Consider the following 13,216-nt stretch of genomic DNA (forward strand, 5'->3'; position numbering starts at 1 on the left):
CGTTCAAAACTGACCGATTGGACCTCAGACGGGTGGATTCAGGGAAAAGTGACGTCAGAGGCTCACTAGCTTAAAATTTCAGCGTGAGTTTAAAAGTCTGAAAGCCCAAAATGCCCGTGCTGCATATTAATTCTGCGGCGTACACACGTATTGCATTCTTAAACTAGTGAGCCTTTGACGTCATTTCCTCCTCGATCCAGCTCTCTCAAGAACATAATGTTAGTAATGGCGGACCATTAAATAGGAAAATTACAGTTAAAATAAAGAGGTGTATTTTTGAAATCAAGGCTTAAAACGTGGGTCACTTAGTGTTTTGTTAACATAGTTTTGAAATCCAAAGAAAAATATGAATTGATTTTTTGGTCACAGGGGCACTTTAAAAGTCCTAGTTTGTTGGCAATATAATTGGTCTCTGTAATTATGAGAATAGCACTAATTATTTCCCTGCTTTTTTATAGTATTGGCGGAGATGAGGAAGGCAAAAGTCAGGAAGCATTAGTTAACAGAAACTCTTCCTTTAATAATGTCGTTCTCGCTAGTGGTGAACTCAAGTGTACAGTACTACTTAATGAAGGAATGGATAAATTAGGGCAACAACATGACAATCAGACAGTCTGAGTATCTCATGAAATCCTGGTCGCGTTAACATAAGATGATCCTTGCTAATCACTCTTTTTTTATTACAAAACAAAAGGACATACAGTACAAAGCTGTATGATACCATAGGCACAAGACCATTCTAGGAAAATTAGTTACATCTTGTGTCCAAATTAATAGACTTGATGTTCTAATGTCTCAAAAAAAAAAATTTGTGTTTGATGCCACAGCCAAATAATCGGCAAGGAATTCTGTAGAATTCCAAAAGTAACATAGTTAAAAACAATTCGGTAGCCGTCTCATACAAAAAGACATGTAACTTGAGATCAAAAGCTCAGTTAAAAGTTATTATATATTAGGTAATGATGACAAAATTACAAAGAACTTGATGTTAAATATGTACAGAGTATCTGATAGAGCAAAATGAATAGAGATATGACCAAGATAAAGTTCACTTCATCTGTGTGTTGCTATTTAGGAGCATGCATTGTTCCTGCAGCTTATGCAAAGGGTTTTCTGTACAATATGCTGCTGCCTGGGGGGAAAAAACACCTGAATTTATTCAAGAGGTATGCACCAGTAAAGTATTATTTTATGACCTTCAACCCATGTTTCAAGCATAAAATTGTGCAAATCTTACCTCTCTTAAGTGTTCGGTATTTTCAACCAGCTGTTTTTCAGTGTCTACCAGCTTTTCTCTCTTTTGTAAAACATCACTTGTCAACTTTTCATTCTCTTCTTCTAACTGTGGAAGAAAAAATAATTCAGTTTAGATTTAAAACACAATCCACCAGAGACCTCATTAGACACAGTTAACAAAAACAGTTTAATTTAAGGTGGCTTATCCGAAGAAAAAGATTGATCGAGAATTAAAGCAACAGGATGTTTCTTCTGAAGTGTTTGTCAAGTCTGCAATAGGTCTTTTTGCAGTTGTTTGCTCAGTGACCTGGCCTATGAATGGCTGCGAGGCTGTCCGTGACCTTGTATTGATACAGACCTCACTGCTTTTATCATGTAAGTTGTGTTGTTGTAGTTCTAATTAGTCTACATGTACATTAACATGATTAGAAAACGCAAAGGTGTGTATCAAAGCAGAGTCACTGGCAGCCTCGCTTCCATTCTTAGGCCAGGTAAAATGGTCCATTGATGGAAAACTCTAAATTTAGTGGAGGGGGACTGGGAACTAGACATTTCAAAGGCCCTTTTTATAAAAACTAGCCACACAACCCCATCCTTAAAGTGCTACTGTGATCACATAGAGTACCATGAAACATTAAAAATGCTGTTTACCGTTTGGAAATATCTGCATTGGTTCCGGAGATATTTAAGTTTGAAAAATGTGTTAAATATGCAAATAAGAAGGCTGATGACGTCATTCACCCAACCCAATAGAACATCAAGAATATAAATAGGGCTATCTCGTTCAATTTGCAACAGAGACCATTGAAACTTGGTGAGCTACAGTAATAGTTCTGAGGGCAACACACCTACGACTGTAAAGGAATTTGTTCCCATGGCAACTCACTCTTTTCCAGTCCCCTCCAACTGATTTCAACATTTTGGTGATCTCAGGGTAGAAATACATTTACCAAGGCCACAAACTTGACCTAACATCTTTATATGCTGGCAGGATCATGCAGATGAGGCACCATTTGCAAATATCAAAACAAAACACCAAAGGTGGTCTGCAAAGCTTTTAATATCAGGGAGGTCTGGAACCCAGTATGTTGCCATGGTAACAAAAATGGTATGCTCATATTGTGGAACACATCTCCTAGAATCTTAGTGCAAAGAACCAAGTATTTCTGATACAAATTGGCTGAGATATATTTCTCCCATCATACTTGATCCAAATTTGGTTGGGTTTATGACGTCATCACTTCCCTAACTTTCATAGTAAAAAAAGTTGAAGATCTCCAGAACAGAAAGAGATAGTTGAAAATGGTAAGCAGCATTCTTCTTCTCGTAGAGTCTAGGTGTTTATGTGCGAAAATGGCTTAGATAGGGAAGATGCAAATTTCGTCACTGTAGCACTTTAAAATTTCAGGATTTGCTGAGTGAGAAGAAATACTTACATATAATCTGTCAGACAGGTTTTCCGCATATGGCAAAAATGTTGATTCTTGTCTATTTTGATGATAACTGAAAAACTGTCGTATAGATCTTTTTTTAAAAAATGTTGACAGTTCCGTCCTCATCTTGTTTACTAACTCGCAAAATTTTAACCCCTGTCATACATTTACACCTAGGTTTTGACAAAAAGGCCTTTAAAAATGTCTAGTTTCTAGTTTCCAGTCCCCCTCCAGGAGCTTGGTCACTATACATTTTACATCAATTGCAGTGACTACAGTTGTAACACTTCAGAAGAGACATCCTGTTGCTTTAATTTTGCAGATTTAAAAATCTTGGTTTTTTCTTTGGAAAACTGTGTTTTGGAGCATGTGAATGCTTGACAAATTATGTACGTTTGTCTCTAAACTTCAATATCCATTTCTTGGGCAGTTAACCACACACTTTACACTCAGAGATTAATAAATTATTAAATTGAATTTTCTGGTAACCTTCTCATAGTTAACGTTATCGTTGCTTAAGTCAACTGGCCTCATACCTTTTCAAGCATGCTTGTTATTTGAGTCTTGTAGGCAAGTTTGACTTGCATAACATGATCACAGAGATCTTTCCTGGGATTTCCTGAAGGTCTCCTAAAGAATTCAAAATTGATTTGCATATTTGCAAAGTCAGTTTCATTTAAACCTTTGATACATGTAATGATTAAAACATGAAAAACCACCTTAGTTTGACATGTTCAACAATGTTGTGGATAGTGTCACAAAATAACTGATATCAGGCTTTGGAATAGATGACCGTAGGAAGTACTAATTGACGACACCACACGTGGCAACACCTACATGTGCAGCACTGTAACACTAGGCTGTGTGTGTGGCATACATTTTACTGGTCATTTCTTTTTGTTAAAACCACCTCAGAATTTCTGGCAACAACACAATCATGCAACTAGTAACCATTCAATCTCTATATTTACTAACCATTGTAGTGTACATTGCACAACTGTGTCCCTTTAGTAAAAATTTTTTTTTAGTGAAGTTGGTGTTGTTGGTGTTGGTGTTGTGTCGGTCATTTGTCAGTCACATGTTGACCAACGTGCGATGGGACCTTATCCTATTAGCCATTCATAGAAGATGGTCCAACACAATGGTAAATAAGAAAATGGTTTCTTTACCATGCAGGCTGTGACTTTCCTTTAACAGAATCTTCAACAATGTAATCTAGCTCATTAAAGAAATATACCAGATCTTCTTGCTTTATCATCAAATCAATTTCCTTCTACAACAGAAACATACATGTATGAGGAGAAAGAATACTCAGTTAGTGGGAGGACTGAACCAAAATTGGACAATTCAATACCTACATTGTAAACTGTGGCACGAGGAACCAGATTTTTTTTACAGTCAACCTATGTCAAGTGTGACCAGTTTCCACAATTCTAATTCCTCTTTGGAACTTAATCTGAGATTTAAATTGGAATCTTGAAGATTTTTCTGAAAGTTGCTACGAAAAAATGCACAATAACTGGGCATTAAACTCATCACCAACAGACGAGCGCTGGGAAAGGTGCTGACAAATTAATCGGTGGGAGCCACATGCATGCGCGTAGCTAACCATGACAACTCTGTGAGTGGGCCACCACCAGGCACCATCACACTGAAAGTCCAGATCTAGAGGAAAGTATTTACATATACCTCCCAAGGGATGGGAGGAACAGGGGCACAAGAACGGCAAGGAACAGGGCTGGATTAAAACGCAAATGATCAATCGCACACATAAAATACTTGACAGCAAGGGGGCGCCCACACAATTTACCGAGTGGGACTGCTGGCCAGCATTGTCTAGCGTTTAACCTTGCCTAAACTATATTTAGCCGCATATAATAATTCATCAAATGCTTGAAATAGTTTTCCCATTTTCGGTATCTCTTAAGGAATAATTATAGATGTATACACAGGACTTCAGAATCTCGAGAACAGAGTTCAAAACAGCCACGCAGATTTGAATACTCAGTTTAACTTTCAAAACTACTGGTCACGTGTGACAGCTTGACTATAATCCTGTGGTTTTGAACAGAACTGAAGATGATGACCATAACTGAGTAAGAGCTATTTGAAAACAGATTTATGTCACTGGTTATACAGGAGGATACACTGTAGTACAGTGTTAGCTAGGAACATCCTTCACAATACAGATCAGCTTCAAGGTGCAGGAGCATTATACTTCTGTAAAGATATCGTCATTGCAAAACTTGAGACAGTCTAACAGAAAAGTGTGCGAGCAATGCCCTGCTAACAAGCACCTCAACATCCATGTACTGTCCCCTACATTTGACCATAAGCCTGGATACCATTACAACTGTCTTGGTCAATCTTGGATCATCAGTGAACACAACGGAAAGAAAAAAGATACATAATCACCCTCACAACCTAGAGGATGTCCCAGGATTGTTCAAACAACTCTGCCCAGTTTATCATCATGATAGAAGTTTTTGACTTGCGGTATTAAATTTCATACCTCAATATTGCTCCGTAGTTGCTGCATAAGCTGTTCAACGATACTTTTAAATTCCAGGGGATTTCTTTCTCTGATGGAAGTAAAACATCTATTGAACTTCTCCTGGCTGGAACAAAGTAAAGCAAAAAATGTGATGAACAAGCCCCAGAAAAAGCATGTCCAGACACCAGCAAGGGATTTTTAAAATACTCCATTACCAGCAGTCTAACATGACTTTCTTTTCCCATTTAGAGTTATTTTTTTATCTTTTGTATGGCTACATTAAAGCTAGGTTTGACGGAGATGTTGCCGGAGTCTTCTATCAGCCAACTGTGCATAATGTACAGCTGTACAGTCATGTAAACAGAGTTTCGGGAGCAATTCTAGAATACCAGTTCACTGCCAAGTTGCTTATGTCAAAGTGACTGTGGACTGCAGTGGCAAAACTTTGACAAATCCCAAAAATTGAATGGGTTCTCCAGTCCAATCTCTTGGAGGTTTGTATTGTGTGCCTGTCATGGAGTATTTAAAAAAATCAGTCTGGTACATTGCTGGACATATTTACACTACGTGTGTACCTTAACCCATTGACACCTTAATAATGCCCTAGGATGTCTCCAACTGACAAGTAAAAATAATCGTCTGGCTTTAGACTAACATTTGTTAAGTCTCACACTCAGGGGTCAATCAGTTAAATTAATAGAGGGGACATAGTTTTTGACTGCTTAGCGCATGACCATTTACACCTCAAACGCCCTAGGATGCCTCAACTTGATGAGTAAAATTGTCTGGCGTTAGAGTAAAATCTATAAAGTCTCATGCCCAGGTGTCAATGGATTAACCCTTTGTCACCTGAACCAGCCAAAACCGGCCAGTATTTTGACTCTAACACCAGACAATTTTACTCGTCAATGGGTTAATTAATTAATTAATCCCTCGGTTAATTAATTAATTAATTAATCCCTCACTGAAAAACCCCATTAAAACCTTTTCATATCTCTGTTTCTAATGAAATAAATCTTTGCTTCTTCCTCAATAACGTCGTCCTTAATATTGTCATGATATTAGTGTTCCGTCGATGCAGATCCACTATCGTGCAAAGTATTAATGCAAACTTGAGAACTTGTAAAGTTTTCTTCCCGGAGGACTCTGATTATTAAATTCTATCACCCGCCCGGGACGGCAAAGGTGTCAAATACCCGGGGTATGCCCGGTTTGGGGGGAGGGGGAATGTTGAAGCTTCGATTTGACCGATACAGTGAACTGTAACCATGACCTATGATCTGTAAAAAATACCTACCGTCCCTGAGTTCGTTCCAATTTTGAGATATTTGTGACTGTATGTGGTGACCACACTACTGCCAACACAACAATACTCTAACTGATCTAACCAGGGCAAGATACAATACAATGTACAATACGATACAATAAAAGATACAGGACAGTTTTTAAGCTAAACATTGCTCCCTGGCACAGTTAATTTGATAAATAAGCTTAAACTTCACCTTAATACTTGATTTACTATGCATTCATGTTTATATCGAAAAAACATTCAGTCCCACCTTCCAGCAGCCATGATTTTATCCAAACACTTGTTCATTACTTTTCTAAATGATTCCATTCGTCTTCCCTCAATTTCAGTCCGTTTCTCAAAGGTACTACTCTCTTTCAAGGACGGAGAAGTACTTAACTGCGACACGGATCCGGAATCCTCTATTTCAGCCGCCATTTTGATTTAAAAACGCGCGCTAAATCAACTCAGGCCTGGGTCCTCAGCCTACAAGTCTTTCTGGAGGGAGAGGAAGGAATGGGACGAGGAGTTGTTCACAGAGAAGCCATGGCCAGTAATTAATAGCAGAGTTACCTCTGTTAAAGGTAAGCCTTGTTTTTTTTTGATAATGCACTGACTTATTTGAACTCGCAACTACGCTTTGTATGTTTCATTTACCCACTCGCACCATAGTTAAGTAGCATATTTTTGCCGTGAAAGTTGGAAGCGCACAAGTTACCATGTACCATGATGACAAAAAGGCATGAGTAGCTAGTGTGAGCGTTCTCCCGCCGTTTAAGTCACATTACTGTATTTTCATTATACCTTCAGTCTTGGCGAGTCCATGGCAGACTTTATCTACAGCTCTGATCCGTCGAACAGCCCTACATTGACCCAATATCACTTTGTTTTGGAGAAGGTTCTCTTTTACACTAAAATCACTTAAAGAGCTACTGTGATCAAAAAATCTCTTCCTTTTTTTCTTCAGATTTTAAAAGTGTGATTGCTTAACACTTGACTGGCAAAAGTTTTATTCAAAAGTTGTTTACTTTGAGCGTAAGTTTTGGACTTAATGCTCCACCATTACTCACGTTCCAAACTGACCGACTGGACATCAGAGGATTGGATCTAGGGAAAGTGACGTCATTGAATTTCAGTGTGTAAATGCAGCTTATTATATGTGCAAAACACAAGTTTAGAAGTCTGAAAGCCCAAAACTCTCATGGTGCATATAATTCAGCCGCATACTCATGCATTGCATTCTTAAACCATTGAGTCTTCAACGTCATTTTCTCCTCGATCCAGCTCTCTCAAGACTTTAATTAAAGTTAGTAATGGCCGTCAATAAAATAGGAAAATTCCAGTTGAAATAACAGATGTCTTTTTAAATAAAGGCTACTTGTAGTTTTGAAATCCAAAGAAAAATATATAAATTGATTTTTTTGGTCATAGTAGCACTTTCAACTTTGAATGTTTATTCATAAGTGCTGCGAGGGCTTACTTTTCTTCCTCACAAACCAATGCTGAATGACCAAAGACAATTACTGAAATTTGAGGTCACAAAGACAAACCAGAGGTCATCACAAAGGCTAAAGTTGACTTAAGAACCTTTTGTTAGCAGTAAATTGTTGTATCAGAGTTCTCACTGGGCTCTTTCAATCAATAATTGATTGAAAGAGCCCAGTGTAAAGAAACTGATTTCTTTCTCTTATATTCTGCATTATTACGGGCCAAATAATATTATTATAGACTCAACAGAACATCACATCTCGGATTGGTCAATGACGAATGCATAAATAAGTTATAGAGTCAGTGCAATACAGAAGTTGCCATGGAAACTCCGTGATGGAATAATTTTGTTGAGCTTGATGTGCTTGTTCATGATGTTTTGATAGTTTTCAAATTGCACTCGTCTATGACTCATACTATGGCTCATGCGATTTTGAGAACTTTGAAAACATCACCTGTGCCCATACATGTTAATCATGAAATGAACTTGTGTTCGTACAATTTTCTACACTTATTCTATATTCTGCATAATAATTGTTATAATGTGGGTCATTTATGCTATGCATTACCATTATGGATTGCTACAATGTAATAAAATAATGATCTACATGTACATGTACTGTGGTGCTTTCTTTCTAGGGCTCATGTTACGGGCCTTAATGGTACGTTGTTGGAAAGCAACCATGAAGCCTAACAGCACTAAAGGAATTTCATACTTAGTCAAGAGAACAGTGAAAACTGGTGCAAGGAATCAGCCAGTTCCAGTCCATGGATTTGTTTTTGATCTGGACGGTACTCTTACTCTACCAGTTTTAGATTTTGCTGAGCTGCGGCGTAGACTTCAGTGCCCTAAAGGTGTGGATATTTTGGCCTTTTGCAACTCAAAGTTGGGAAAAGATAAAGAAAAAGCACTGCAGATTGTTGAAGAATTTGAAGAGGAAGGAAGACAGAATACAAAGTTACAACCTGGTGTCTGTGAACTGCTTAAGTTTTTAGCTCAGAGTGGACTTAAGAGAGCTCTTATCACAAGGAATCTACAGGCATCTGTGGACCAGTTCTTTGATTTGTTGGGTGATCCTGGTAATTATGGTGGACCATTTACCCATGTAAGCCATTTTCAACAAGTGTTTAATAGTACTGTAACAGTGGTGTACTGCACCTGTGTGAGAAAGATTATACTCTTGCTTGTTGAAAGTTGGCATTGGGACGACTGTATTTTGTTTGATTCCTTTCTGGACTGCACATGTTTAGAAATGAATCTAATCAGATGCAAACTCAATTCCATGAAGTATGCCTCAAGTTGAAAAGGGCATTGCTACACTGTATATTTACCTAATTACAATAACTCAGTGGTAGCATCAAGGTTATACAGAGTAAAATCTGTCTGACACTCCCAGGGGTCAATAGGTTGAGATATAATTTTGCAAGAGTGCCCCTTGGGAGCATGCCAAGACTACAATAAGTGCCAAAAGGGTTGAGACACTTTCTCTTTTAAGGAATCTCGGACAAATCCCTTCCCTAAAATCTTTCCATCTAACCCCCTCCCCCTCAAACAATGTTGTTTTCTCATCGCCAACTCTTCCTTTTTCCGTCACCAACATTGAAGGGCGGAGTGCAAGTGGAAAATGTAACATTAAGGTGATTTTTCCCTCATTGTTGTCTTCCCAGTTCAGTGTCTCAACTATTTTTGTTGCTTATTATAGCTCTGTAACTGATATTCACTTATTTGAGTTTCAAGGTTATGTAGCCCAGCACAAGGGGAGGTTACATATTTAATTTAAAGCAGATGACACCATTTGTTGGTTTTTGGTGAAAAGGACAAACCGGAGTATTCAGAGAAATAGTGTAGAACCAACCAACAAACATACATGTAACCCACATAATATCATCAAGACCAGGAATTCACCTTGAGCCACATTTATTTGGTGTAAGGTCTAATCACTGCACAAACCTAATTCTTTCCACTTGAGAGCAAATCAAAGCAATATATCTTCAAGACATTAGGTATGCATTATAGAGTCTGTTCACAGGAGGCACATTGTAATGAACAGAATTGTTCTGAAGTTCTTGGTACCATTCACTGGGACCTTTGATTTGTGCTTGTTAGCTTATGATTTGAAGCTGACCTCATTAATTTTGTTTTGTTTTTCTTTAAGTCTCTCACACGTAATTTCACGCCTCCAAAACCTGACCCTGCTTCCCTCCTGTACATTTGTGAGCAGTGGGGAGTTCACCCAAAAAATGTAGTTATGGTCGGCGATCACCTCCATGACATACAGTGTGGAAAAAGTGCTGGCTCAGGTACTAATAATTTTTCTTTTCAAGCTCTCCATATTTGCTCAACAATCAGAGAGTCTTGTTTGGATTTGTTTCCGGTTCTCCTGGATTCAATTCTACCATGCTTTGTAAATAGCCAACCGGTTGCCTCCTGCCAGTTGGGGTTCTTAATTAATCATGTTTCATGTTTCTGTTAAGTTTGAATTGTTTCTTTCAGATTATTAAAAGTGGGGTGCCCGTGAACTAGCTTGATAGCTATCAAAGGGCACTTCGATTTTCCACTATAAACAAAGCACACCGATCCATCGGCAAGGGTAAATTAAACTGAGAGTCAATTAATGTGGCTGAGTCAAGGTGACTGACTACCTTCCCTCCCGCTTCATTAGAAAATAATGTGCACATAGATTCTAGTCAGTCAAACACTGTTGGCAATTTTGTACCTTACGTTAAGTTTGTGTTGACATACTTTGTTTGCTTGTAGAGAGCTTTAGATTCTAGGATGAGAACGACTACGAGTACCAAATTTTCTCATAGAACAACAGTGAGCGCGCGCAAACTAGCGTCATTTTGGCGGGAAAAACTTGTTGCTGTCGTCATTTTAGTACGAGGTTTTGCAAATATGTTGTTGCATCAAAACAAGTCAACAACAGGGTAGCAGTTTTGGCATTTTTCGATCAGCAAAAAGGCCCAGGTAACAGTAATAAGAATAACTGAGCAAGCTATACTGCTAACAAAGAATAAGATTAATCGTACGGGTTATCAAATCTTCTAAGTATTTTTGCTAAAAACAAACAGTCAAAACTCGTACTCGTTCTCGTCCTAGAATCTAAAGGTCCCTTGTGTCATTTACTACGAAGACCAGACTGCTTTGAGTTGCTTTTATTGTCAGGCAAACTTAAGCAAGGAGAGATGAGAAAAATCTGAATAACAAAGCATTTTGACAAAGCATTCTGGTCTCCGTAGTAAATTGACACCATCATGCAAATAGCCTATGCACCTCCCTTGTGTACCTCTTGCCCTAATATGTTGTCCTTGTGGCACTTAGATAATTTATAATTGCAAGCCCATGTCTATCTCACAAAATTGAATAATCAAATACTTATTGTTGGCATGTATTGATTACTTATATGTCTCAGTAGTAGTTTCGTACAGTACCATACATTTTACAAATGAAAGAATGTCAATGTTAAAAGGGATGGCACTTTTTGGATTCTTACAGTAGATAAGTGACAGCTTCTGAGAAAATTCTTTGAGACAGCTCACAGATTTGGCAACAATAATATTGGTCTCCTTCTTTACCAATGTTGTTTTCATGCAATTTTCTCAGAACATTGGTACGGGGAAAGGAAGTGTGATCTGTCACGACAATTGCAGCTAATTTCAGATTACATGAACTTTTTAGGTTTATGGTTTGAATAGGCTAGTTTCGAATTGTGCAGCAATAAAAGAACAGAGTCGAGGTTCAGGGGAATAATTAGCATTTTGTATTGTTCAGAACAAAGGAAAATGCAAATTATTCCCCTGAACCTCGACTCTGTTCTTTTGTTGCTGCACAATTCGAAACTAGACTATTGTCCATGATCAACTGAGATAGGAGTATCACAGATGCTTCCTTGGTTTTTCTTTGTTAAAAATGATAGCATGTGAAAGATTTAATACGTGGATGAAATATTTCGTCAACCTGAGATAGTCACATATTAACCTGGATGACAAATTTGATAATGGTTTGTTGTTTCAGTTACAATACTTCTGAATGATTCAACGAATGGAGACTTCAAGAAACAGGCTGACTTCAACGTAGACTCACTAGATGCGATTAGAACTTTAGTTACCTCAAATGATATGTTTGCTTTGGACAGAGAAGATGTTCATACAGACACGTGAAAGACAAGAGTTTCAGCTCGATTTATCCAACGATAGTGTTCTTTCCATTATACGAATGGATGTTAATACTATGATCAACATTAAAATATATATATTTTGTGCAAATCATGAGGGAACACTAAAATCTGTTCAGAAAAACCAGGGCAGGAATATGTTGAAAATTTAATAAAGGAAGAGTTAAGATTTTTTTGGGTTATTTTCTCCGGCGTTCTTTCTATCTTCCCTCTTTATTTTTTTTTTTCATTTTTTTATTTCTCCCTTTCTTTCTTTCGTTAATGAATATTAGCCTGCTTTTACGTGTCCTTGATATTAGATTGGGTGCTATGCCAAACTCCGTTCCCCATTGAACACGATCAGTATTGATGGCAAGAAAATAAAAACCAATTTGCAAATATTTATCTTGCTAGTGTAAACATTATTACAATAATTAAAACTTTAGGAGTCCTTGTGAGTCATCAGTAGCCTAATAACTTGGAATAAAATCGTCTCGTCTGTGCCAACTAACACCCGCTCAGCTTAAACTTTCCCGAACACGTTGGTAAGTTGCTCTCTTCGTCCCTCATTGTAACCTCCAGGTACATCCAACACACCTTTGGTTCGACGGTAAAATGGCTATCCGTCGGTACTTGAAAAATTAAACCCTCACCCGTCCAGATATCAACTCCACTCAGCTTCCGTGTCTTACACGGGCAAAACCTTATACTTTGTCTATAATAGTTGCATTGATATTATGAATGCAATGTTTTGAAAGAAGATTAATCAGTTCTTTATGCACTTTCAAGAAACGTTACAAAAGAAAATAGTTGCATAAAGATTTATTTTGCACAAATCAGGGTAACAAACTCGGACCTCGTTTCCATGTTTGTAACCGTGAAGTGTCTTTTCAGACTTGTTATCGCTTGGACAAGCATGGGACATAAAAAAGTTGATATTATTTTAATGATTGTGTGCTACTTCTCCTTTGCGTATGTTTTGGATAAGGATAAGTGTTGTTCTGAAAGTCGCCAAAACCAAGCAAGGCTCGAAATAAGAAGTGACAGAATTAAACAAAGTCTCTAATAAATGTGAAAGCTTGGGTCTTTCTGCAGGTACCGGAAAGCATTGTGTTTTTGGTCA

General features: G+C 37.8%; 3 protein-coding genes across 4 annotated transcripts in view; 2 read left to right on the forward strand and 1 right to left on the reverse strand.

Moving 5' to 3' along the window:
- Positions 1–1,040, forward strand: part of LOC138022354 (phosphatidylinositol 3-kinase catalytic subunit type 3-like) — a 38,278-nt gene extending 37,238 nt beyond the window's left edge. The window contains 1 exon segment of the mRNA XM_068869468.1: positions 459–1,040. Within this exon segment, the coding sequence (XP_068725569.1) occupies positions 459–473 (15 nt within the window). The 3' untranslated portion in view covers positions 474–1,040.
- Positions 504–7,003, reverse strand: LOC138022343 (polyamine-modulated factor 1-like). Its single transcript, XM_068869459.1, has 6 exons — positions 6,723–7,003; positions 5,182–5,287; positions 3,839–3,942; positions 3,206–3,299; positions 1,238–1,342; positions 504–1,132 (listed from the first exon to the last, which is right to left on the reverse strand). Exons 1-6 carry the CDS (start codon positions 6,887–6,889, stop codon positions 1,049–1,051), a joined length of 660 nt encoding a protein of 219 aa, XP_068725560.1. The 5' UTR covers positions 6,890–7,003; the 3' UTR covers positions 504–1,048.
- On the forward strand, positions 6,903–12,286 carry LOC138022327 (uncharacterized). Of its 2 annotated transcripts, XM_068869450.1 has the most exons (5): positions 6,972–7,035; positions 7,419–7,486; positions 8,579–9,045; positions 10,096–10,240; positions 11,955–12,286. In XM_068869450.1, the coding sequence occupies exons 3-5, from the start codon at positions 8,584–8,586 to the stop codon at positions 12,098–12,100; spliced, it is 753 nt and encodes a 250-aa protein (XP_068725551.1). In that variant the 5' UTR covers positions 6,972–7,035; positions 7,419–7,486; positions 8,579–8,583; the 3' UTR covers positions 12,101–12,286. The 2 variants fall into 2 exon arrangements, with proteins under 2 accessions (XP_068725544.1, XP_068725551.1); XM_068869443.1 differs by lacking the exon at positions 7,419–7,486 and having other exon boundaries at positions 6,903–7,035.
- Positions 12,287–13,216: the final 930 nt, after the last annotated feature.

Source organism: Montipora capricornis, chromosome 2 (assembly GCF_036669925.1).
Source record: "Montipora capricornis isolate CH-2021 chromosome 2, ASM3666992v2, whole genome shotgun sequence".
Lineage (NCBI taxonomy): Eukaryota > Metazoa > Cnidaria > Anthozoa > Scleractinia > Acroporidae > Montipora > Montipora capricornis.